At 37.8% G+C, this 26,230-nt stretch overlaps 1 protein-coding gene across 5 annotated transcripts in view; it reads left to right on the forward strand.

The window, feature by feature from the left end:
* Positions 1 to 26,230, forward strand: part of PTPN9 (protein tyrosine phosphatase non-receptor type 9) — a 65,138-nt gene that overhangs the window by 28,508 nt on the left and 10,400 nt on the right. For all 5 annotated transcript variants that reach the window (XM_031440787.2, XM_031440790.2, XM_031440791.2 and 2 more), the window contains exons 2-8: positions 841 to 984; positions 4,723 to 4,812; positions 5,625 to 5,749; positions 9,969 to 10,074; positions 17,057 to 17,167; positions 18,922 to 19,250; positions 22,558 to 22,651. In XM_031440787.2, coding sequence (XP_031296647.2) covers positions 841 to 984; positions 4,723 to 4,812; positions 5,625 to 5,749; positions 9,969 to 10,074; positions 17,057 to 17,167; positions 18,922 to 19,250; positions 22,558 to 22,651 — 999 coding nt within the window. The remainder of the gene's footprint in view (positions 1 to 840; positions 985 to 4,722; positions 4,813 to 5,624; positions 5,750 to 9,968; positions 10,075 to 17,056; positions 17,168 to 18,921; positions 19,251 to 22,557; positions 22,652 to 26,230) is intronic.

Raw genomic sequence — 26,230 nt, forward strand, 5'->3', positions numbered from 1 at the left:
GAGACTGGTTATAAATGTAAGGCGAAGTAGAATGAGAAAGGATAGAAGAGCATGGGTTAATCAGGAGATAAGAACAGTTATGGAAATAGGCATCTTGCCAGCTTGGGATCAAACAGTGATAATGAAAATTTCCCACTCCTCCAAAGTAGGCTCTCTGCCCCCGCTGGCCTTCCCCAGACCGCTATCCAGAGGAGCTGGACCCTAGCGTCAAGCTCTGGGGGGCTGCCATAGGAAGCACGAAGAGGTCTCGTGGGGTTGGGGTCAGTCAGTGCAAAGAGCAGTCGGCCTTCTGATTTGTTAAATTCTTCTTAATAGTTTTGCTGTGCTCAAATAGTGTCTCTAATTCCAAAGCCAAAACCGTTTTCTGATTGTGTGCGACTGGCTTTTGGGACCAAAGCAGCAGCTGCGCTACACTGTGCATTGTGCAATAACCCTTTACAGGCTCACCCGCCGTTTCGGGTTTTTTTTTAAACCTTGAAAAACAACAACAACAACAAAAAATAAACTTTGGTGGGTTTTTTCCACCCTTTGGAGCCAGTAGTTTGCCTCTCATTTGGGAGCCTTGATCTCCCCCCTCATTATTTCTTCATGCATCCCTGCAGTGCTAAGTAAACCCTGCTGTCTGAACCTGGCTCTGGCTTCTGACCTCACTGAGTTTTATGAATTTTAATGATTCCTGGTTTCATGTCTGTTCACAGCTTTTGTTTTTTCCTGCTCCCTGTAGTGAACTTTGGGTTCAGGCTTGCTTGGGGAAAGTTTTTTTTTTTTTCTTGCTTGTTTTTTGTTTCTGTAAATATATTCTTTACTTACTAATTACTCTTTATTTTCTTTGTCAAACAGGCCACGAAGCAGTTTCTTGAAGAGATTAACAAGTGGACAGTTCAGTACAACGTCTCCCCTCTCTCTTGGAACGTGGCCGTCAAGTTCCTGATGGCCCGGAAGTTTGATGTGCTCCGCGCCATAGAGTTGTTCCACTGCTACAGAGTACGTAGCTCGGGAATGGCCCTGACCTGTGACACCTGGGCTCTCTGTGTTGCTGTTCTCTCTGCCACACTCTCCGTGTGGTAGTTCTCTGAGTGTTCTCCCCACTCCCATAAAGAAAGTAGAGCAATCATTTGCAGCAACATGGATGGACTTGGAGCGCATTATGCTGACTGAAATAAGTCAGATAGAAAGACAAATACTTTGTGATACCACTTATGTGTGGAATCTAAAAAATACAGCAGACGAATGAGTATAACAAAAAAGAAACAGACTCGCAGATACAGAGAATGAACTAGTGGTGACCAGTGGGGGGAGGAAAGGAGGGAGGGGCAATATAGGGGAAGGAGGGATTATACGAAGTCATGTGTGGGAAACTTTTGAAAATTGTAAAGAACTATAGAACTTAAAAGAATCTTCATTCAATTAAAAAAAAAAGTGGATCAATACCCAAGAGCCTTGGAGTCAAAATCCTTCTGAAGAGACAGAATCTCCCTAAATAAATTTTTGTAAAAAGAGGGGAAGAAGGGATAAGAAGCACTAGGATTAGTTTAAGATGAAAACTCATTTACACCCATTTTGTGGGTCACCTTATTCAATATTCATTCCTTTATTCATTAGATATTTATTTGGTATCTACTATGTTCTAGGTGCAGAGATTACTATTTAGAAAGAGAGTAAACAACAATTATAAAAATGTTATGATAGGGCAGTACTGGGTTCTGTGGAAGCCCATTTAGTTCGGAGGGTCAAGGAAGCTTTCCTGAAGGAAATGACTTCTAAATTAAGATCTGAAGAATGAATAGAAATCAGACAGGCATGGGAGTATCACAGAGAGAACAGGAAGTTTAGATGCCCAGGGTCAAGAGAGAAACTGAGGAGGGGAGGGTATAGCTTAGTAGTAGAGTGCGTGCTTAAAATGCACGAGGTCCTGGGTTAATGCTCAGTACCTCCATTTTAATAAATAAATAAATAAACCTAATTACCTCCCCCAGAATAAAATAACTAAATTAAATAAATGAAGGTTTAATCACTAAAAATGAAAAAAAATAAAATTTTTTTTGAAAGAAGAATTGAGCTGAGTTGAAGTGTTGAGTGGGAGTTGGGGCATGGCAAGAGACTGAGCAGCAGAGGTAAACAAGGCCAGATCAGAGAGGATCTGCTTTTTCTTAAGGGCAGAGAAATTCATTGAAGGTATAAACAGCTGAATGCCTTGATCAGATTTTCATTTTGGAAAGATTTTTCTCGTTGCTTTAGAGGATGGATCGAAAGGACTATATTGGAGACAGACCAATTAGAAGGCGGTTATACTTACTAGGAGAGATGATTGTGGTGCCATTAAGCATGGTGTCAAGGGAGATAGAGAAAAAGTGGGCAGATTCTAGAAGTAAACTGTTTGGACAGGGGTACTTAAACTGGTGTGTGAGGAAAAGGGAGTGGAGGGTTTCAGGTGTCTGACTTGGGTGGCAGAGTGGTAAATGGTGGTGGTATTCACTAATTTAGGAGACACGAATGGGTGCAGGTATGTGGAGAGAGTAGGTCATGAGTTCAGTTTTAGCCATGTTAAGGTTGAAGTGCCACTGAGATATCCAAATGGGCATGTCCTCTAAGCAGCTGGGATATGAGTCTAGGATTCAGAAAAGAAGTCTGGACTAGACAATAAATGCTGGAGAGGGTATGGAGAAAAGGGAACCCTCCTACACTGTTGGTGGGAATGTAATTTGATGCAGCCACTGTGGAAAACAGTGTGCAGATTCCTTAAAAAACTAATAGAGTTACCATATTATCCAGCAATCCCACTCCTGGGTATACATCCAGAGGAAACTCTAATTCAGAAAGATACACGCACCCCAGTGTTCATAGCAGCACTATTTATAACAGCCAAGATCTGGCAACCTAAGTGTCCATCCACAGATGATTGGATAAAGAAGTTGTAGAGTGTGTGTGTGTGTGTGTGTGTGTGTGTATGTGTGTGTGTGTGTGTGTATTGGAATAGTACTCAGCCATAAAAACAAATGAAATAATGCCATTTGCAGCAACATGGATGGACCTAGAGATTATCATACTAAGTGAAGTAAGTCAGACAGAGAAAGACAAATATCATATGCTATCACTTATATGTGGAATCTAAAAAAATGACACAAATGAACTTATTTGCAAAACAGAAACAGACTCACAGACATAGAAAACAAACTTATGGTTACCAAAGGGGAAAGGAGGAAGGGATAAATTAGGAGTTTGGGATTAGCAGATATAAACTACTGTATACAGAATAGGCAAACAACAATGTCCTACTATATAGCACAGGGAACTATATTCAATAGCTTATAATAACCTATGATGAAAAAGAATATGAAAAGTGTATGTGTGTGTGTGTGTGTGTGTGTGTGTGTGTGTGTATAACTGAATCACTATGCTGTATACCAGAAACTAGCACAACATTGTAAATCATCTATACTTCAATTTAAAAAATATGGAAAAAAAAGTCTGGACTGGAAGTAGAGATTTCAGAGTGAGCAAAGTAGAACTGAATATTGGGGCCATGAAAGTGGGTGAGATCATCCTGGGAGAGTGAGGAATAACAAGATGTTAGGGCAGAACCTCACCTCAGACTCTCTGCTTTCTTTGGTCCTGTATTGTTTTTTAAAGTTGAATTTGAAACCTTCAGGTAGGGCGTGCACCCTCCTGTGATCTCGGCACTCATACTCACTTGCTGCCTTGCCTGTGAAGGCATTTGACTTTGACTTCAGGGATGAATTGAGGAAGAATATAAACACAGACCTGGGTTTTTTTTTTTACTCACCAGGAGTGTTCTTAGCACTTAGCTCAATGTCTGGCACATAATAGTTGCTCTACAAATATTTACAGAATTAATGAGTCTGTGAGTGAAATGAGTAAGCAAATGAATGGAAAAAAGCCCACAAAAGAGACTTGAAAGTAGTAGTTGAAGAAATAGGAAAATCTAGAGTGTTTTTTATCAAAGAGAGTATTCAGGAAAAAGAGCATGTGAATGGTTGATCTTGTCGTGTAAAAGGACTGAAAATGCCCACTTGGTCTTGGTCATTGGAGCAGGAATTCTTGGTGGTATAGTTAGATTGGGAGGAAGTGAGAATGCAGTAGGAGTGTAAGGGAACTGAGGATAAACTTAAAGAATCTGGCCATGGAGATTAGTAAAATGAGGACCTAGTAGCTGTTGTTGGAGAGGATTTGAGGGAGGTATGGCTCCTATTTAAGGTAGGAGAGGCCTAAGCCTGTAGACTGTGTGAGGATGTCTGCTTCCAAACAGTTTTGGGTGCATTTAAAAAAAAATTTTATTTTAACTTTTTTTTTTTTTTTTTTAAGTGGGAGTGCTGGGAATTGAACCCAGGACCTTGTGGGTACTAGGCATGTGCTTTACCACTGAGCTGTACCCACCCACCCTGGATGCATGTATTTATATCAGTGCTGCTGCATGTATGAGAACTTTGACCTTGCCCTCAAATGATTGATATATGTTGGTTGGTCTTCAGGGTTAGGATTCTCACTGATTCAAAGGAAAGTATCCTACCTTAGGCCAGATAAGGTGGCATTAGATAAGAATTCTGGTAATACTCATTTGGTCTAGAGGGAGATTACAAAGGAGTTGATGATTTAGTAAGCTAACTTCTAAAGTCTCTTATCTCTCAGATTTGGTGGTTACATGAAGCTGTCATGGGTATACAGTATTTTCATATTAATTCATCTTGTTTGCTTTATATTTAGGAAACACGAAGGAAGGAAGGCATTGTGAAGCTGAAGCCTCATGAGGAACCTCTCCGTTCTGAGATCCTTAGTGGAAAATTCACCATCTTAGTGAGTCTTTATGAACCCTTCTTGGGTGTCTCAGTATTTCCTTTTGTAGCTGTTTTACTCTTTGGACTCTGTTCCTGGATATCTCTTCTTGAATCTACAGAGTCTCAACAGTGAAGAGCAGATGTGAAACAGCTGTGTAGTTTTGCATGAAATTATTCTGGTAATAATTGAAATAATTGAAAAATCAGTTACACAGTAGATTTAGAAAAGTTCCTTCAATGGTCCATTAAGGTTAGTCAAGGCCTTCAGGATGAGTATACAGTGACAGAGGCCCATCCTTCTTTATTTAATGCAAGCACTCTCCATTTAGAGACCACAGCTTTTCAGGTAAGTATCCAATGGTACTTCTAAGGCAGAGGGTGGAAACCATGGTCTTATACTATGGCTTTCTCCTGTTGCTTATTTCTTTGCTATCCTGCCTGGGGAATTAGTTAGGCAGCCAGTGTAGGCCATTGTTTAATTTCTCTGTAATTGAAGAGTTAAGAGAATGTAGTGTTTTCCTACCACAGGAATATAATCCAGGGGACACTAAGAATCAGGCATGGGGTGATATAAACTTTCTTCCTTTTCTGGAGGAATTGATGCAAGTCAGAGAAGTATTGTCAGCATTTATTCTCTTCATAGCAAACCTTTGTCCAGGATGTAAGACGCCTTAGTGATTTTTTGTGTGTGTGTGATTTTCTGTTTACTTTCTAAATGTTTCTTGTTTTTGTCTTTTTTTTTTTTTAAGTGGAGGTACTACATTCTAAGCATGTGCTCCACCACGGAGCTCTCCCTACCCTCCTAAGTGTTTCTTGTTTTATGTACTCTAGAATGTTCGGGACCCAACAGGCGCCTCCATCGCCCTCTTCACTGCCAGATTACATCATCCCCACAAGTCAGTCCAGCATGTGGTCCTGCAGGCTCTGTTTTACTTACTAGACAGAGCTGTGGATAGGTGAGTATGGAAATTATCCTTTGGGTGTTCTACATCCATATGGGACAGTGATAGTATCTGATTTGATTAAACTCAGCAGTGCATTCACCATGTTCCTTGGGTGTGCAGTACTATGAATAGAAAACATTCCATGTCCTTAGGGACTTGGCATGTTTCTAGGATGATGGGTATTCTGTGTCTTCACCTGCTTGGTTCTATTTCAGGGTAACAGAAGCTGAGAAAGCCAATTAACTAGCAGTTCTTAGTGTGTTGAGAATTATTTATTGAGAGAGAGTGAGGGGAGATGACCTGTGCTAGTTCTTCCTGATCATTCTCCCCTGATGTTGATTTTCAAAACCTTCTGAGGCCTCACTTTTTTTGTCTGTAAAGTAGGAGAATGCTGAGGGTTTTGAGAATCAACATTCAGGAGGGTGGAGTCCAAAAATATAAAGATATGCAAAATCATCTTTATAAACAGGTACATAAGAAAAACAAAACAAAACAAAACAAAAAAAACAGCTCAGGTCATTTCTCCCTCTCTTTCTAAGATACAGACAAAGAAACTGAAGTCCCAGGAAGTTATGTGGCTCTTTTACAGTTACCACGTATTGATCCAGCTAGGTCTAAGATCCTGGTTTTGTTGCTCTCGGTCAGAGCTATTTATACCCTAATATGTTGTCTTTCTGTTATACTTTCTTTTTTCCCTGGTGCTTACCATTTGCAGTTTGTTATTGCTGTCAGTGTCATTGGCTGGTCTTCTGGGCTAATGAGTATATTGAGGACTGAGACCAGAGATAGAACTAGCTGTGCACAACTTTAGTCATACTTCTGGACTTTGAGAATGAGAAGAGTCAAAGCATTGAAGTGGGATTCTCTGCCGAGTTCACTTGTTGGTCTGCCTTGTTAATGTTACTTTCAGATACTTACCGTCTGCTGTTGATGTTCAGTGGGAGCTACATCCCAACCACACACACATACACAGCATTGTTCTGTAAAAGAGAAGTTACTAAGGAGAGAGGACCAGTGGTCTCAGTGGCCCCAGACTGCCCAATCAGAAGTGTGGAATTTCTCAGTTCTTCTTTCCTGTGATTAGTCTTCAGGCATGATTTCCAGAATATAGTTTCTTTTGAAATGTTTCTTTTGCTCAGGGGAATGAATGGAAGGCTCCTTTACCAGAAAATTTAGTATTGGCCTCCCTCTTTGGGCAGCTTGGAGAGTTGGAGCTCTCATACAGGCATGGCAGTGGTCAAAGCTTGCTCTTTCCACTGTGAGTGTTGGATCCCATAGGAGGACCACACAGGTAGCCATAATTAAAACTTTGTTTTCATGATGTACATCCCTTTCTTAAAGAAATCTCAGTGACTCCTCATTATTCAGAGGGTGCATTTAAGATAAATAAATGTGAGCCGTTTTTTCCCAAGCAAAATATTCTCACTATGAGTAGAAATACTTGTTTCTTTTGTTACCTTGAACCAGGATGGAAGAGAAAGAAACCCTTCGTCTTCACTAACTCTCGCCCGTCTTGGAGGCCCAGCTTCTGTGACTGGCTCCCTCGCCACTCCAGCCGGTCATAAAGTTCTTTTTTCTCTGACTTTAATAGCAGTTATTACTAATACCAGTCATTTTGTATTTAATTACACATGGCCTGATGATGTCATTTATCTTATACTGTTGGGTTTTTTTAATCTACCATTAGATTATATGTTCCATGAGGACAGGGAACCATCTTTTAAACTTTATGTAATGGAAAACTCCCAAGTCTCCATAGAGGAGAGGAAATGGTATCATGAACTTCCACATACCTCACCTTCATCTTCTTGCTCTCACTGTGTAATAAACTTCTTGGTGTTAGCAGTGACATCCTAGCTTAGGAATCAAACTCAGTAGGGTAGAGAAGCAATTACTCTTAGTAGGGAATTAGTTATCATTAGAAACCTCATGTTCTGTACCCAGAAAAGTGAAAATCCTATTGCATTTGTATTTATTTCATGTGCTTCAAAAGGATGAGCAACTTAGGGTCTAGGATAGAGAACCTGCATCATTCTGCACCATAGCTTTTTATTAAATTCTGTTTCTCCTGGCACCAATTTCTCTTTGTTTCTGTCCCTTCCCATGGGCTGGAGCTGTGGGAAACCCTGTAATTATTTGAATTTGGCCCTTGTTGAACTTGTGGAGAAACAGGGAGTGTCTAGATCTGGTGGTCTGCTGGATGCCTGATCAGCATCTTTGATCTTGGTAAATCAGCCTCTCTGGCATTGTGAAGAAAGGAGTCAAGATTTAGCACTCACTGTAACATGTTAGGGTCATTTGAAATTAAGCTGGAGAAACTTGGGTCTACTTCAGAGATTTTTGAAATGCTGTTTCATGGGTGAGTGCTTCTGCCTTGTATTCTGTTGAAAGAACGAAGGTATGTAGGCTTTCAGGAGGTGATGCAAATAAATAAATAAATAAATAAATAAATAAATAAATAAATAAATAAATAAGGATACAAAATAACATTCAGACCCCTGATTTCAGGAATGTGTTTTGTGTCAAAAAGTTTTCTCAGTTGTAAATAGATGTGAAAACTGTTGCTGTCATCTGTGAATAGTCCTGTCAAGTAATTTATTACTCATAACCATTTGAGTGTGCAGATCAGAAGCAGGTAAGGGTGGGATTTAGTGGAAGACTGCAACTTTGAGAAGTCTTTAGGAATTAAGGAGATTGGACTGAGGAATACTTTGTGCATGTTCGTGTGTTCCCAACCTCAATCTGGGTATAGGCTCACCACCTCTTAATCTACTTTTTAAGCTGCCTTCCAAAGACCATGTGTAGGTTTCTTCTCTTCCTGCATTAAAGTCATAAGAGACAGGTACTCCACCATCGAGCTTAGAGTTTTACTGTACAGTTTTCCATGGGTCTAAAGTATTTTCTCAGTGATGGGCTTCTAGCCCAGTGAAGTACAATTCCGTGGCAATTTAGTATGTACCTATTTGCAAGGGCTGTGCTGAGGACAGTTGAGGATAATAAGGTGAACAAAATATGTTTTTGCCCTCTAGGAGAGAATCAGGTGTTGGAGTACACACTATACAAAGTTGGAGTATGTTAAGAGCCACAAGAAAAATTCACAGAAAGATTTCTGGGTTTTCAAGGGGGTGAAGGATGGTAGTACATTTGGTACATTTGGTAACAGTTATCAGGAATGCCTTCCTGGAAGAGGAAACTTTTGAGTTGAACACAGAATGTTGTAGAATTTGGATAGGCAGATTCAGAGACACAGGAGAAAACAGTCAGATTTTGATAACCTAGATGCTCTGGAACATCTTAGCCTGTGAGCTTGGTACTTGATGAATCTGGATAAATGTGCATCAATAAGTGTAATTCTAATTTCAACATGTGGGATTTTCCCCATACCACCCAGCAGTTCTCCAACATGAGCTGGGTGTTCTACAATTCAGCTCAATTGTAACGCTATATACCTGGAGGTAGCATGAGATCCCCATAGGTTAAGGGCTGAGACCCTTAAGACTGTCCCCAGCCTTCTTCAGATGCCAGTGGCAAGTCCAGATTGTCACCTGTGCTTCTGATCATAGAGCAAAGGTTCCAGCACCGCCCCCCTCTTGGATTTGATTAATTTGCTAGAGCAGTTCACAGAACTCAAAACATTACTAGATTACCAGTTTATTATAAAAAGATATAACTCAGGAACAGTCAAATGGAAGAGAAGCATAGAGAGCAAAGTAAGGGTAACAGGGCATGGAGCTTTCATGACCTCTCTGAGAGGGCCTCTTTCACTGCACCTGCATGTGTTCGTCAACCTGGAAACTCCACATCTCATCCTTTTGGTGTTTTACGAAGGCTTCATTATGAGGCATGGTTGATTAAATGATTGGCCATTGGCGACTGAGCTCAATCCTCAGCCCCGCTCCCCTTCCTGGGTAATCACGTGGTTAGTTCCCCTGGCAACCAGCCCCCTCCTTAGATGACCTAAGAGCATTCTAAGTCACCTCATTAACGTAACAATGGATGCTCTCAGTGCTCTCCTAGGAAATTCTAAGTTTTAGGAACTGCCAGAAAATAGAGTCCAAGTATCTATTTCTTAACATAAATTCTTTCTGTGAACTGTGCTCAGGGAAGCAGTTGTTTTGATCCCAGATGTGTCCCACACTCTCAGTGTCTTTGTTTTTTTTTTGCCCCAGGTTTTCAATCTGCCTCATCCATTTTATTAATAAAATGTTTTTGTTTAATGATTGGTTTACAGCTTTGAAACTCAGAGGAACGGACTGGTCTTTATCTATGACATGTGCGGTTCTAATTATAACAACTTTGAGCTGGATCTTGGCAAAAAAGTCCTAAATTTGCTGAAGGTAAGGCAAATGGGTAGAGTAGTTTTTTCTATTCTTTGGGAGATTCAGGAATGATATAAACTTCAGACATTATGTTCAGTTTAAAGGTCATATGTAAATGATGACCAATATTTGCTTCCTCAGAACAAGAAATGGTCTTAAGTAAAGTGGGAGGAATTAAAATAAAATGCACAGAAACAATGAGTCATAAAGATGGAATGTCTCTTTCTTGGAGTTTTGTGGAATAAGAATTAATGAAGGCTAGATATGGCCACTGTCTGTGAAAAAATGTCACCTAGCTAGTGACTTTCAGGCTTTTTCTCTCAGTCTGGTCAGAAATACGTTTTGCACTGTAATCTTTAGTACACAAAAGTATATGTATGCTAACTATACACATGTAGAGTTATAGAGATAGACAGGTTCTTCATCTCTCATCTCAAACTCTTAGGTCCAGAGGTGTTACCTAATATTTTGAACTTTAGAAGATAACATGGTGTGTATGTCATTCTATGATCAAATATTTCTGCAATGAAATATATTATTCATAATGAGTGGAGAGGAGCAAAGGTTATAAATAGCCTATGGCATTTCAGGGCAGATTTTGCTGTCCTATGACTTTCTGCACCAAATTTACAAAAGAAACTAGTGGTTAGAGCTGTTTAGATTTCAGAATCCAAGGATAAAGGCATATAGATCTGTGTGTACATATTTATAAAACAAAATTTAGAAGTTTCACAAAACAAGCTTTGCCTTTACTATGTGCAATCACTTCATTCTATTCTATATCATATTTTTGAAATGTTGGTCATGGCCTACTCATTTGATTTCAGGACCCACCGAGTGACAGTCTGCAGTTGAAAAAAGCATTGATCTAGGACTCGGTTCAGTCTTTGTTCCAGGACCTCACTTGAGAGCACTGTGGAACTAGATTTTCAGAGTGTTTATATTTACTATTACAGCTTTACGACAGCAAGTGTATAATGAGAGGATTAGCTTGCATGTTGTTTTTCTGGGATTTGCATGTTTCACTCATCATTGTATTTCTAAAATTCCTACTGTGGCATGTAGCTGTGATTCATTCCTTTTTATTGCTGGTTGAAGGATCCATACCTTTTAATTCCTCACCCATTGATGAATATACCAGTTGATTTATCCACTTCTATTGGTGGCTCCTTGGGTTGTTTGTGATTTTTGCTTTTATTAACAGTGCTGCTATGAACATGCTTACACATGTCTTCTGGTGCGTGTGTGTAAGAGTATCTTTAGGGCAGTGTTTCTAAACCACTTTTTCCATTATTGCCTCACTAAGTAGTCTTTTTAGACCCCTCACCCCCCACCCCCTGCCCAGTTGTTGTTCTAATGAAATTTTAATACCACAGATAGAATGTATATATCTTTATGTACTGAGTATATATCTATGCTTTATGCACAACCCACTCTCCTCAAAACTAATATTACCCCCATTGAAAATGCACGCTCTGGAGTGTGTACATCTTGGAGCAGAATTACTGGGTTGTAAGATCTGTCAAGATTCAACTTTATAAGATATTGTTAAATTGTTTTCCAAAGTGGCTGTACCCACCTGCCATGTATAAAATTTCCACATTCCTCTCTAATACGTGTTGATATCTTACTTCTTAATTTTTCCCAATCAAGTGGGTATAAAATGGTATCTTGTGGTATAACTTGCATGTCTCTTATTCAGTATCTCTTCCTATATGTATTGGCCACATATGTGTTCTTTAAAATGCCTGTTTATGGCTTTTACCCATTTTCCTATCATCCATTTATGTAGTTTTGATATATTAGTGCTGATCCATTTGTGTCTGTATGTGTATATGTACATGTGTGAATATATATACACACACATACACATATATGGTCTCAGTTTATAGCTTGTTTTTTCACTTTTATAAAGTCCTTTTGACTAACAGAAGTTCTTAGTTTTAATATGGTTAAATGTAGCTGTGTTTTAATTTCTATTTACTGTGTTTTACATTGTAAATCCTCCCGATTTCAAAGTCAGAAAAAACATGTTAACGATTTTCTTTTTTTTAAACTGCCCTACCACTGATTCCACCATGTGTATTCCTTTTTTTCAGTTGATTTGTTTGTGGCAAAATGTACATAACAAAATTTACCATTTTAACCATTTTTAAGTGTTTCGTTCAGTAGTATTGAGGACATTCACAATGCAACCCATCACGATCCATTTTCAAAATGATTTCATCATCCCAAACAGAAACTCTGTACCTGTTAAACAGTATATCCCCATTTCCTCTATCCCACAGTCCCTGGTAGCCTCTGTTCTACTTACTGCTCTATGAATTTGCCTGTCCTACATCCTCATATAAGTGGAATCATGCAATATTTGTCCTTTGTGTCTATTTTATTTCACTTAGCATGTTTTCAAGGTTGATCCACATTGTAGCATGTATCAGAATCTCATTCCTTTTAAGGTTGAATAATATTCTTTTGCATGTTTATACCACATGTTAATCCATTCACCTATTGATGAACATTTTGGTTGTTTCCACTTTTTGGCTACTGTGAATAATCCTGGTATGAACATTGGTGTTACAGCATCTATTTGAGTCCTTGCTCTCAGTTCTTTTGTGTATATTCCTAGAAGTGGAATTTTTAGATCATATGGTAATTCTACATTTAACTTTTTGAGGAGTTATTTTCTTTTAAAAGTGTTAAATTTTGTTTTTGTCATTTAAGACTTTAATCCATCTGGAGTTGATTTTTGAGTATGGTATGAGATGTAGGAATCTGACTTTTTTTCCCCCATATGGGTGGCTATTTTTTCCCCAGTTTTAAATACTAAATAGTCCCTCCTTTCCACAGTTTAGGCTTTCTACTTACCAGTTTTTAACAGTCACAGTAGCCTGTTAAGTTAATATATTATAGACAATTAATTAATCATCTAACCTTTTCTGTATTATTCAGATTGTTTTTAGGTTTAAATAATACTATTATGATCATTTTAGCTTTTTCTTTTACATTCTTTCAAGAAGATATAGTTTCTAAGACTTGGATTATTTGATGAAAGGTTATGAATAGTCATATCTCTCTTATACATCACTAGGTTACCCTCCATAAAAGCAGAAAAAAAAATTTACATTGTCATGAACATGTATGAGTGTCTGTTTCCATCAACCATCCCAGTACTGCACTCTATAATTTTTCTCTTTTTTTGAATTTAGAAGTTCTAAAATAATAACCTCCTTTTTTTATTTGTTTGAATTCTTTTTTTTTAATTCTTTAAGTAATAACATCATTGTATCTTTTTTTTCCCATTCTCATGCTATTTATGTGTCTCTAAATGTTTTGTTGGTTTTGCTGTATAAATTAGAAGAGAATGAAATCAAATTTTGGTTGCCTTAAAATCCATATCATGTTCTTCTTGGTGACTTGCTGCTCTGTCATTGGAAACAGATAAAATTTTAAATATAATCCCCTACCATGCTTATTTTCATGAAAGTTGTAAATAGAAGTTTATCTTTAATGCACTGTCTCACACTTCAGATTTCTATGTAGTATGAATTAATTTCCAGTAGTTACTGGGTGAGGATTTGATCAAAATGACACTGGAATAAAAATATTAATGTTTGACTTCTCAAGTTGTTCTGAGTAGATTTTCTGCCCATCTTGGTAAGTTTCTTAGGATTAATTCTGGTTTTAAATTTTAAAATGTCATAACCTATTTTAGTGGCTATCATATGGATTCTTAGCTGTTAAATTATTGTTTTAGGTGAACCATTGAAACCAGACAACGTGGAATTTACCTTTACTAGACAATGTAGATTTACTCCCGCAAAGGATAAACCTTATTTTTCTGATTATGAAATACATGGCTAAAATATATCACCTTAAGAAAATTCATTAATGCAGACACTTATAAAATAGTATTTACTGACACTTACTGAATGGTTTGGTTACTGTTCCAACCTCTTTTCATGCTTTAAAATTCACTCTGATGTAACTCCTATGACATGTGTCTGCTATTATTATTAGTGACTCCATTTTATAGATCTAGAAACTTAGGCCTAGAGAATTTAAGAACTTGCTGAAGGTAATACAACTAATAAGTGACAGCCAAAATATTACTTATAATCCCACTTCTAGGAGATTATCGGTATAAAGAGCCTGGGGTATATATGTCCAGGCTTTTAAAATGTGTGTGTGTGTGTGTGTGTGTATATGCACACACACACAGGGTGAGGGTAATTTATTATTTTTTTCTTTACAAATATGGAGTTCTACTATAGTCAGTAATTGTAACTCGCCACTAACTTAGTAGTGTACCTTCATCATCTTTGTCAATGCAAACTCATTTTTCCCCTCACATTTTAATGGCTGCAGAGTATTCCTTTTATTGGTATACCAAGCAGAAAAAATTTTCGTGTTATAAATGCTTCAGTGAACATTATTTTACATATATTTTTGTATATTTGGCCAATTATTTCCTCAGGATAAATTGCTATAAGCAGATTTGTAGGGTCAAAGTGTACATACATTTAAAATGTTGATAAGTATTGCCAAATAATCCTCTAAAAACTTAGTTCAAATTTACATTCTCACCAACACCCTCTTACACCAGGGTCTCATCAACTTTGATTATTTTGATTGCAATTATATTCATGTCTTTATTTGATGTTTTCTTACTACTGGTGAACTTCAGCATATTTTCACATTTATTGTCAATAAGTAGTTCTTTAAAAATTTTTCTCATATATTCTACCCATTTTTCTATTCAACTATTTTTCTCTTACTGATTTATGAGACTTGTTATTAAGAAAATTAAGATTATTATAAGTGTGTATTACCAGTATTTTTGCAGGTGATAATTTATTCAACTTTATGGTATCTTTTGTCGTACTACTATATTTTCTTAATTTTTCATTGTAATTTTATATACTGTATTATATTTAATAATATATCACATTATATATAATATATATAGATTAATATTATTCATTAAATAATTTGTTTTCAAATAGCTGTCCTGGCAGCATTTGTTAACTAATACCTTTTTTTCCCTACTTATTTGGGATAACACCTTTATCTTACACTAAATTTCCATATGGTAAGTGTTTCTATTTCTGGACTCCCTCTTCTGTTGATCTAGCCATCTAGACCAACATATGCACTTTTTAATTTATTGGAGCCTTATAATGAAGTTGAAGATCTTTTAAGAAAAGCTTCCCCATATTCTTTTATTTCTAAGGTTATTTTGACTGTTTTTGTACTTTTATTCTTTTACATGCACTTTTGTGTGCTTTTATTTAAATTTTTACTAATATTTAACATGCATACTGAAAATGAACTTTATTTTACAACTAGTTTTTTTTTTTTAGTTATAAAAGCAACTAGAAAGTAATTCAAGGAAAAGTTTCTGGCCCCTCCCTCAGACACCCCAGTGCCATTCCTCAGGGGTAACCACTTTTTCAGAATTTTAAATCTGATGAGAAAAATGTAAAAAATTACCATCTTTTGATTAGATGCACTTTGGAGTCATTCAGTCAAGTTCTGAGAAGTAAAATACTTTGGGATTTTATTTGGATATAATGAATTAATAAATTAATTTAAGGAGGATTGACATCTTTACAGTGTTATCTTCTCCCATCCAGGAATTCTTTGTTTTGTTTTGTGTGTGTGTGTGTTTTTTTTAAGTCTTGTTCTGTCTTTCAATAAGGTTTTCACATTATTCTATTTGTCTTGCATGTTTCTCATGAAGTTTATTGCTAAGCTAAAAAAAAAAAGGGCAGATACCAAGGCTAAATCATCTTTTTTGTAAGACCAGTGGCTTGGGGAGAGAGAGAGACAGGGAGGGAGAGAGATGGTATATGTGTGCACAAGTCCTATTATAAACCAGAGGTTTTACCATTAGACTTTTATGCTGATTATTATTTATAGAGTAGCTAATTTTTTTTCACATGTATCTTTTATACTGTAAAGTGCTATTATAATACTTTAAAATACTATTATAATCACTGGGAATAATTTCCTCCCAGTTAGAATGCCAGTATTAGTCAGTATCCCTGCCTATGAGGAGGGATAAGATATTGAGAAACTAAATGAAACCAAAGCTATGGATTAAGAAGGAGCACATTTTCATTCTTATTAAGGGATCTCCTTTCTTTTAGACTTCATTTGCCCTTGTGCCCACAGATCATATTTATTGACTGAATGAATTCGTAGATGAAGAGATGAGTGAAAAATAAATTATTATAAACACAGATATCAGAATAAAGGAATGATTATGAGAAATGTTTCTTTCATATTCATTTTATTCACGATCTAATTGTTCTTTGCAGTTTTAATAAGTAGAACTTAAAGATGCACACATATATGCAGACTAGAAAAATCAGAATAGTTTCGATCCGTAAAGCTTATGTTGACAAGAGCATAACATCATTACTCTTATTTTTTATTTTATTTATTTCAAAAGGAGGAGTTTATTTGAAAATGCAGCACTGTGCTGACAATAAGAATCACAGAGAACTAACATATCAGGGAAACAATCAGGAGAAAAAATGGTAAGGAGATAGCCATCTATTATCAAAGTTTCCTTTGAGATTCTTCTTTCAGATCTGCAGGAAGACTTGAGAATCTTTAGGATATCTTTTATTAATGTAACCAAAAGTCCTTAAGTCTTAGTCATTAAATGCATCCAGATCAAATAGCTCAAAGCCCATGCATTTAAATGTGAGGATTCCAGCACACTTACTGTAATTCTGAAGTGTCCCAGGCCATACCTCTGCTCCTATCTGCTCTTCCATAGCATCATTACTTTTAAAGGTAAATCAGCTTTTAGTTGCTTTGTTTTTAACCACTTTTTTTCTGGCTACTGAAGTGGAACTTGAATTAGGCTGTAGACTCCTCCTGCTGGGTAAAAAGCAGGAGAAGAACAGAAAACCTAAACTTTGGACTTGAGCAGTCACAGGTTGCAGTGCCCAAATTAGTATCTTTAAATCCTTGTGTGTGTTCTCCACAGGGAGCTTTCCCAGCTCGCTTGAAGAAAGTGCTGATTGTGGGAGCACCCATATGGTTCCGAGTGCCCTATTCCATCATCAGCCTCCTCCTGAAGGACAAAGTCCGCGAGAGGGTAAGGCCAGCTAACTGTATTCTGTTGGGAGGATCTGTCCAAGATACATTCCCATCTCTACTGTTGAAACCTGCCAGTGAATTTTCTACCTTCAAAAAACCTTCCTGGCTTTAGAGTTTTTTTATGCTTCTGTTAGTATATTCACTTACATCCTCTGTTTTATTCTTGACCAGCTCAGTACAGGCTGTCTTTCCTACAGTACTACAAGTTCCTTGAAGCCAGGACCTGGACATAGTTTTCTGTGGCACTTTACATGCAGATGGTACTGAAGGAAGGTGTCCCCTGGATAACTAAGGGATAGCTACTACTTCTAAAGTTTAGTCGTATGCTCTACAGGCCTTTAATATTTAGCCACTTCCAATATAATTCCATCTGTTGAACTGGTGTTTGAATTTCTTCAACTAGAAGTACCATTCAGTCCCTTTGATCACCAGGTTGGTTGAGGAGAGTCTCTGACTATCTCTTTCTACTTTTATCTATGTTGTCTAAAATTATCTTAATTCTCTTTTCATCCCCTGAGTATTCCAAGACTGAAAAGATCATGGTTTGAGTCATTCACTCATTCATTTCTCACTTTTGAAAGAAATGCCATATGAAAACATTGACATAATAGAGTAAGATAATAAAGTTGTTGTAAAATGTTGTCAGAGTTTTTTTTTAAGTATGAGATTATGAAGTTACATGAATAATGACAATACAGATCTTTGTAGCTGAGGTGACTTGGAATGGAAGGGGAAACTACAGACGTTTGCTTCTGTGGAAGCTACTTAGGGACCTGGTGACCCAGGGTAGGAGAGTCTTTCTTAAGATAACTCTTTGCGAGGACGCCTTAGGCAAGTTCTTACACTTGAATTATATACAAGTATACATGCATGTGTAAACTCAAAATAAATCGAGCACCTTTGCAGGCCAGGCTCTGGGCCCTGGGAATTAAACGTTGAGTGAGATAGCCCTTACCCTCGAGGAGCTCATGACCCTGAAAGGAAACACAGACATGTGCAGAAGCCTGTGGCTCTGCAGGAGCACAGAGGAGAATACTGCCCCTGCAGTTAGCCAGGGCTTCACAGCGGAGGTGAGCTGCAAGCTGGTCCTTGAAAAGGCCACGGGGGAAAAGAGGGCATTCCAGGAAGAGGCAACAGCAACTGAGTCAAGCATTCCCATTCCACACAGATTCCAAAGAGAACCAGCTAGGCTAATTTGGTGCAGGATGGCTGTGTCCCAGCAGACAGCAGAATTAGGTATTAAGATTACTTTTCCAGCATGGACTATCCTGCCTCTGGGTGTCTGATCTTGTCTTGCTTTTATAGAAACTTATCTTTGAGAACATCCATACTGAACTGTGAGTAAAGCACAAGCCAACAGGCTTAGAATTGGTTGCCTTAGTATGAAGCTGACAAAAATAACCACTTCCTGTGCATTCTTAGTAGTCAAAAAGGCAAATACCCACGTAAGATGGTACTGGAAAGCCTTGTTGATAGTGTAAAGCCTTCCTTCACTGTACCTTTATCTAAGGGCCCCTAATTCCAGGGATGAATTTGATATACATTCTGGGAAGTGACACCTTTTTCTGGGAGATTCATAGGACTTCAATCCCAAGCAGGTGAAATGCAGTGTACTTCTTTTGTAAGTATACCAGGTGTTCATGCACATCTCATCTCATTCTGCAAAGCACATTTATTCTTACTCTTCACTATCTGTATGTTGTTCTCCCCCTCCCCGCACTGCCACTCACATGATTCTTTCTGGCCTTCCAGATTCAGATACTAAAGACATCTGAGGTCACCCAGCACCTGCCCAGGGAGTGCCTTCCAGAAAACCTGGGTGGGTACGTCAGAATTGACCTCGCCACTTGGAATTTCCAGTTCCTACCCCAGATGAACGGCCATCCGGATCCCTTCGATGAGATCATCCTGTTCTCCCTCCCTCCTGCCTTAGACTGGGACTCAGTGCATGTTCCTGGTCCCCACGCCATGACCATCCAAGAGTTGATGGACTATGTCAGCACCAGACAGAAGCGAGGGATATATGAGGAGTATGAAGACATTCGTCGTGAGAACCCTGTTGGCACTTTCCATTGTTCCATGTAAGTGGGAAAGATTTGGGCCAGTGATCACTTACCAAGATGCTTCTGGCACACATTGATATGGCTCCTTCCACACCTTTCTTCCTGGTATTAAGGAGCATCACTCTCACTTAGGTGATGGTTTCTCTCACCCAGAAAGAGGCACCTCTTGGTGCTTGTTGCTAAGAGGCTATGCTCTGGAATTTCTGAATTTTTTGGTACTAGTAGAGGAACCCTGTAATAATGGATACATTTTTTAAGAATATTTTCCTGAAATATAAATGTTTTTAGGAAAAAACAAAAATGTAAGCTCAAAATGTAAGCTGTCTTTTCTCGTCCTCAGTGTGATCTCTGATCCTTTCATTTGGGCAGTTTCTCCCTAGGGCATTTATAGTATTACATTACTTCCTGAGGAGGGGTGCTGGTGCATTTAAAATAATCCACAGTCAGTCAGAGAGAAGAGTTGCCCCTTCGGAATTTAACCTTGTGGGACTTTCCTTCTACCTAAATTCTACCACAAAACCCCCTGGTTAGTCTATAACTGGTTTATAACTACTTGATAACTATTGTTGGCAATAGAGTATGAATCATTTTTCTTACTGCTGCTCTCATTTATCTTACCATGTTTTCATTGGCTGCAGCAGAAATTTCTTTCTCTCCAAGTTTTGAGCTCTGTTGAAAATTAAGGAAGCCCTCCCCAGTGGGTGCCCAGGCTCAAGTTCCAGCTTAGCCAAAAATCCCTTCTATAACTTACCCACGTTATTTCCTTTCTTTACACCTCAGGGTATGATAAGTGATGTTAGACTTACTGATATCCACTTACTTTGGTAGCTTAGCTATCTCAGGAATCCGTGATTATGTGAGTACCTCTTTCCCCTTGTAATTCCTGTCCAGCTTAGTCAGTGTGCTATAAAGAAGATATGCAGGGAGCGAGCCCTTTAGGAAAAAGAAAGAGGGAAAATAATGAGTTAGGAAACAAATAAGCAAAGTAAGAGAGAAGAAGCAATTGAGAAAAAAGTCAGTAAGCTGAAGAAGAATGTAAAGGGAAAAAAGAGAAGAGAAAGAGAAAGCAGAGCATTTCATGAGGGGAGGGTATTTTTTTCTCCCACACAGCTCTGTTTCTTTCTTGTGGCAAGAGCTCAGGACCCCTGTATGCATCCAGTCTTTTTCTCAGCCAGAGAAGAGGGGGATTCCTGACCTTGCTCTGTCTTACAGCAGGTTCCATTAGAACTACCTACACAGAACAAACTTAGGTTTCCCTTGGCATTCCAGATTATGAAGTAGATATCAGAGTATTCACTGTTGTGCACAATGCCCATGGACCAAGAGACTTTCTTTTCCTTTTTTTCTCCCCTATGCCATTTTTTCTAAAGACTTTTTAAAAATTTAACTTCGTATTATAAGATAATTATAGATTCATATGTATTCATAAGAAGTAGTACAGAGAGAGACCATGTGTACTCTTTCTACAGTTTTCCCATGGTAACATCTTTCAAAAGTATATATAATATCACAACCAGGATATTGATATTGATACAATCCACCAATCTTAATTTAGATTTCCCCAGTTTTAGTTTGTGTATGTATTTAGTTCTTTGCGATTTTTATCACTCATGTAGTTTTGTGTGTATATTACCACAGTTAAGATACAGAATTCCATAACCACATACCTCCATCCCACTGCTCCCCGTCCCTAACCCCCAAAACCACGAATCAATTCTCCATTACTATAATTTTGCCAATTCAGGAATGTTATTATATAAATGGAATCATACTATATGTAACTTTTTTTCACTCAGTGTAATTCTCTTTGCGATTCACCCAAGTTGTTATGTGTGTCAAGTTCATTCCTTTTTGTTGCTGAGTAATATTCCATTGTGTGGATGTACCACAGTTTGCTTAACTGTATACTTGTTGAAGGACATCTGGGTTGTTTCCAGCTTCTGGCTGTTATAAGTAAAGCTGTTACGAACATTTATGTCTAGGTTTTGTGTAAACATAAGTTTCCATTTCTCTGGGATAAATGTCCAAGAGTGGGATTGCTAAGTCATATGGTAACTATATATTTAGTTTTATGAAAAACTGCCCAGCTGTTTTCCAGAGTGGCTGTACCATTCTACATTCCCCCAGCAATGTATGAGTGATCCATTTTCTTTGCACCCTCACCAGCATTCAGTGTTGTCACTATTTTTTATTTTAGCTGTTCTGATAGGTGTGTAATGAGATCCGTAAGTTAAAGTTAAAATTGTGGTTTTAATTTACATTTCCCTAATGGCTAATGATATTGGGCATCTTTTCATGTGCTTGTCTACCATCTGTGTATCCTCTTTGTAAAATGTGTTTTGCTCATTTTCTATTTGGATTTTTTTTTTTGACTGTTGAGATTTGAGAGTTCTTTATATTCTAGATACTGGTTCTTTCTTAGAGGCATGGTTTGCAAATATTTTCTTCCCATCTGTAGCTTTTCCTTTCCTCCTCTTCTGGGTCTCTTGTGAACCACTTTATTTTGATGAAGTTTTAGTCAATTTTTCCTTTTATGAATCATGCTTTTGTTGTCAAGTCTAAAAACACATTGCCTAGCCCTAGAATCCATAGATTTCCTTTCTTTTTTACTATAAGTATTATAGTTTTATGTTTTACATTTAATTTAAAACTGTGATCCATTTTGAATTAATTTTTGTATAAGACACTTAGGTTGATGTTCGGTTTTTTGGCCTGTGGATATCCAGTTGCTCCAGCACTCTGGGTCTTGAGTATTCCTTCCTCTATTTAATTGTTCTTGGAACTTTCTAAAGTATGAGCTGGGCTAAATTGTGTGGGAAGAGGGAATTTTTTAAAATATGGAAAAGTACAGAGTATATAACATGACTGACAACTATTTCCTATCACCAGAATTAATACTGACAGTTTTTAATATTTTGTCGTATTTGCTTCTTCTCTTTTATTATATAAAAGAAAGAATTCACTGTAAAGTTGAAATCCCTTCTAATCCTTGCCATCAGTTCTTCTCACTCCCCAGAAGCAGCCACTAGTATGAATGTGATATGTTCCCATCCAGGCCATTTTATTTATACTATTACATATACGTTCATGGCTATGAACAATATATAGAGTATTATTTTATATGGGTAGTCTTTGTAGTATCTTTTTGCTTTTAATCAACACATATGCAAATTATTTTTTCAAAACCAGATAGTACAAGGAAAAAGCAGTGACAAACAGCAATCTCCTGCCTTACCCTCCTTTCTACTCCCGTAGTCATACATTTTCAACTCTTGTAGCTGTTTTTTGTTTTTTTCTTTATTTTTGCTCATTTCATTTCCTTCAGGTCTCCAGGAAACCTGGAGAAGAACCGCTATGGGGATGTACCCTGCCTGGACCAAACTAGAGTGAAGCTGACCAAACGAAGTGGCCACACTCAGGTAGGAAGATCAGTGTCATCTTCTCAGAAGCACTGAGGGAAATTTAAGCCTCTTCCAAAGTGAAGCTTAATTATACTGTAGTAGAAAGAACATGGACTCTAAGCCAGAGCGAGAAGGTTTGAGTTCTAATTTTGCTACATACTAGTCTGTTACCATAGGCAGGTCCCTATGTTCCCATCTTACAGTAGTGCTAAATGGAGAGTAAATGAAATTTATGTACATGCTGATAGCACAAGGTTGGTGTATTGTAGGTGCTTGATAACTGTTCAATTATTTCTCTTTTTACTCCTTAGTTATAAAATTAGTCATATCATCCACCATATTGGTGAGTGCATATACATCATTACAGGGCAACTCTGATTATAAGTGTCCTCTGGTTTTTCTATTTAGAGGATCTGACAAAAATTTTAGACAACTAGTATGTACCTAAATATCCAGGATAGAAATGAATTGGTCAAATGCCTATGTTATTTAATATATTAATTTGATCATATCTCTACATGTCAAATCACATTATATAATAATTAGTAGAGATATTAAGTGAAAATGTTCTTTAGACTCTTCACATGCCCCTTTTACGTCAGTGTCTTTGTCCTTATTTGAGCTACTTTTTGAGTAAATCTAACAGTTTTCCAGGACACATCGTTTTTCCTTTTTGAAGTGCATGGTATTGGCACTGAAAAGTTTATCCTAAATCAGAAAAATCTATTAGCATAACATTAGCACAGTTTTTTCTTTTCATTCATCCTGTATCTCATGCATCCTCTATAGTCTCATGCATCCTCTATAGCATAATAGTTGACATACTCCTTTTTAAAGTCTTCTTTAATATAACTTGTTTACAGCAATAACCGACATTTAGAATTTTGAGGTCAACAACTAAATAGTTGTTCCATTTCTTCTTTTTCTTTCTGATATAGCAGTTCTGTCTGGTATCCTCTGTACACATCAGAAAAACAGCATTGAGGTTGATGTTCACAGTAGAGGAATTTAAATAGTTCCCTTTAACATGACACACAGTACAGGGACTTGTTACAGCCCCCCTCTTTTTTCTGGAAGATCATTCTTGGGAAAATCATTGTCTTATTTTTGGCATATGTGGTACATGAGTTAGGACCCTAGGATCATAGTTTTAATCTCTTTTGACCCCGCCATTTCAAGCACATAAACTGAATTCATAGCCCTGTCTAGGATCCTTAAAGAGGGTTTTCCTGTAGGGGCATTAGCTAAGCGTCTGGCCAACTGAGGGCAAATTCATCAGTATTATTGAGATCATCTTAGCATATGCTCTGAAGGAGTGGAGAATGATAGGCTGGGGCTCTGGAGTCAGAGATACCTGTTTGGATCTGTCTTGTTGACTGCTCTGTCTCCAGGACCTAGAACAGTGCCTGACATGTGTCAGACATTCAGTAAATTATTTGTGAGTGAACGAGTGAAACCTAATGTACCAGGAGACTATTCTCGTCATCCTGTAATTAATCTGAAGATCATTGCTTAAGTTATAATTCTTTTCATTACTGCAAACATTGGCAGAGGCTTTATTTTTACAGTAAGTGGAGGATTCAGGTTTACTAGTGAATTGTTCAACAGAGTTCTCCTGGAATTATCAAGCTGTTAGTCCAGTTTCTGTTGAACCTGGCCCTAGTGTGCTTGCTTTGGTTCTCCTTGCTATTTCAGTTTGCCCCAGGTCTATACTTTATTTCTGAGATCATTTTCAGTTTTAATATCTAACGAGTTTTCTGAAATTGGTGATTTTAATGCCCAGTGCTCTCACAGATAAGAATGCTGAAAGCTGGTATCCTTAGTTATAAAGAAATAAGACTCCTTTAAAGAGGTAACATTTCTTTTCAAAGCATGAAGGTAGCTCCAAGAGTAACAGCTTATACATTACATATATAATAGTGTTGATTGGCATGTACCAGGTAAAGCCTTTGTACTTTTCTATGCCGTCTCGCCTCGGTCTGCAGGATATACTACTGGAATGTACCAGGCTGAACAGAGAATGGACTTTGGCTTACTATGGGTGGGCCTGGATTGAGAAATCTGTTTGGGAGTGAATGAGGCTTTTTACCTTGCTGGATCTTCTCCAGATGGTCCATTAGCTCAGTGAAGGTGTCCAAGTCAGTATAGAACACTAGTAGTATGAGGTCAATACCAGCTGCTGTGGGAGGAGAGAACAGCAGGAAACTCTTGACTAAATAATTAGCGGGAAGATAAGTTGGTAGACTGCCTAACTAATGGACATATATCCAAGTAACATGGATTTGACCATGAGATGGAGATGTCTTTTCAGGGTGTCTGTGGGGTACTGACAGTTCAGACTGTCCTCCAAGTGATGGAACCCAGTGGAGAAAGGGTTGGCCGGTTGGGGAGTCATTCTGACCTCTCTAGAGTAGAGTGGGGTATGAATTTTCCCTAGTTTGCCATTAAACTTCTTTCTTTTGTCCTCCTATAACCCTCCACACCCTCTCGTATCCATCCTAGCTGCTAGGGACTCTCAACTAGTTATACCATGACTTAAGACTGGAGCTGTGCCCATCTTTCTTTTTTTATCAGCTTGGATTAGAGGATGTTGGCAGAAATCTTGTGAGAAGGTATAATAAAAATAACAAAATAATAATAAAAATAATAAAAAATTAAATCCTACTTAATTTCTCTGATGGCTAATGATGTTGAAGTAGATAAGACTGAGGACATTGGCAGAAGACAGTGAGTCAGAAGCTATTCATTGAGACTCTGAATTTGTGTGGCTTTTGCTTGGTGTTAACTCAGTTAGTAATAGAGCCTGGGTGTTTGGCCCCTCTCTTGATGGTCCTAGATAGGAGGTAGAGCTTTCTTCCTTCTCCAGTCACACTTCGCCTTGTGTGTTTGTGGCAGCAGGGACAGGATGTTCCTGCTCAGGTTGCCTGGCTTGTCTCCCATTAGGTTTTGGTTCTGAGCTGCAAGTCCTAATAGACTCCTTTTAAGTGTACAAGTCAGTGGTTTTTTAACAGATCTGTAGAGTTGTGCAGCTGTCACTGCAGTCACCTGAAAAAGAAACTCCCCTTGGTGGTCATTCTCCATTTCCCCCAAACCCACCTACGTTTTGCCTGCTTGTTGTTTTTTTTTTTTTTTTTCACTTGTTGTGTACATTTCACATAGATATAATCATACAGTATATAACCTTTGTGTCTGGTTTCTTTCACTTAGCATGTTTTAAGGTTCATCCACATTTTAGTATCTATCAGCATTTCACTCCTTTTTATTGCTAAATAATATTCAATTGTATGAATATACAACACATTTTATTTACCCATTCATTAGTTGATAAACATTTGAGTGGTTTCCAATTTTTGGCTATAATGAATAATGCTGCTATGAATATTTGTGAATAAGTTTTTCTATAAATCTATGTTTTCATTTCCCTCAGAAGTGGAATTTCTGGGTCCTATGGTAGCTCTGTGTTAAACCTTTTGAGGAAATGTCAGGCTGTTTTCCAAAGTGACGGCACCATGTTACATTACCACTGGCGGTGTATGAGGGTTCCAATTTCTCCACATCTTTGCCAGTATTTGTTACTATCTATCTTTTACCTGTAGC

Source organism: Camelus dromedarius, chromosome 29 (assembly GCF_036321535.1).
Source record: "Camelus dromedarius isolate mCamDro1 chromosome 29, mCamDro1.pat, whole genome shotgun sequence".
Classification (NCBI taxonomy): domain Eukaryota; kingdom Metazoa; phylum Chordata; class Mammalia; order Artiodactyla; family Camelidae; genus Camelus; species Camelus dromedarius.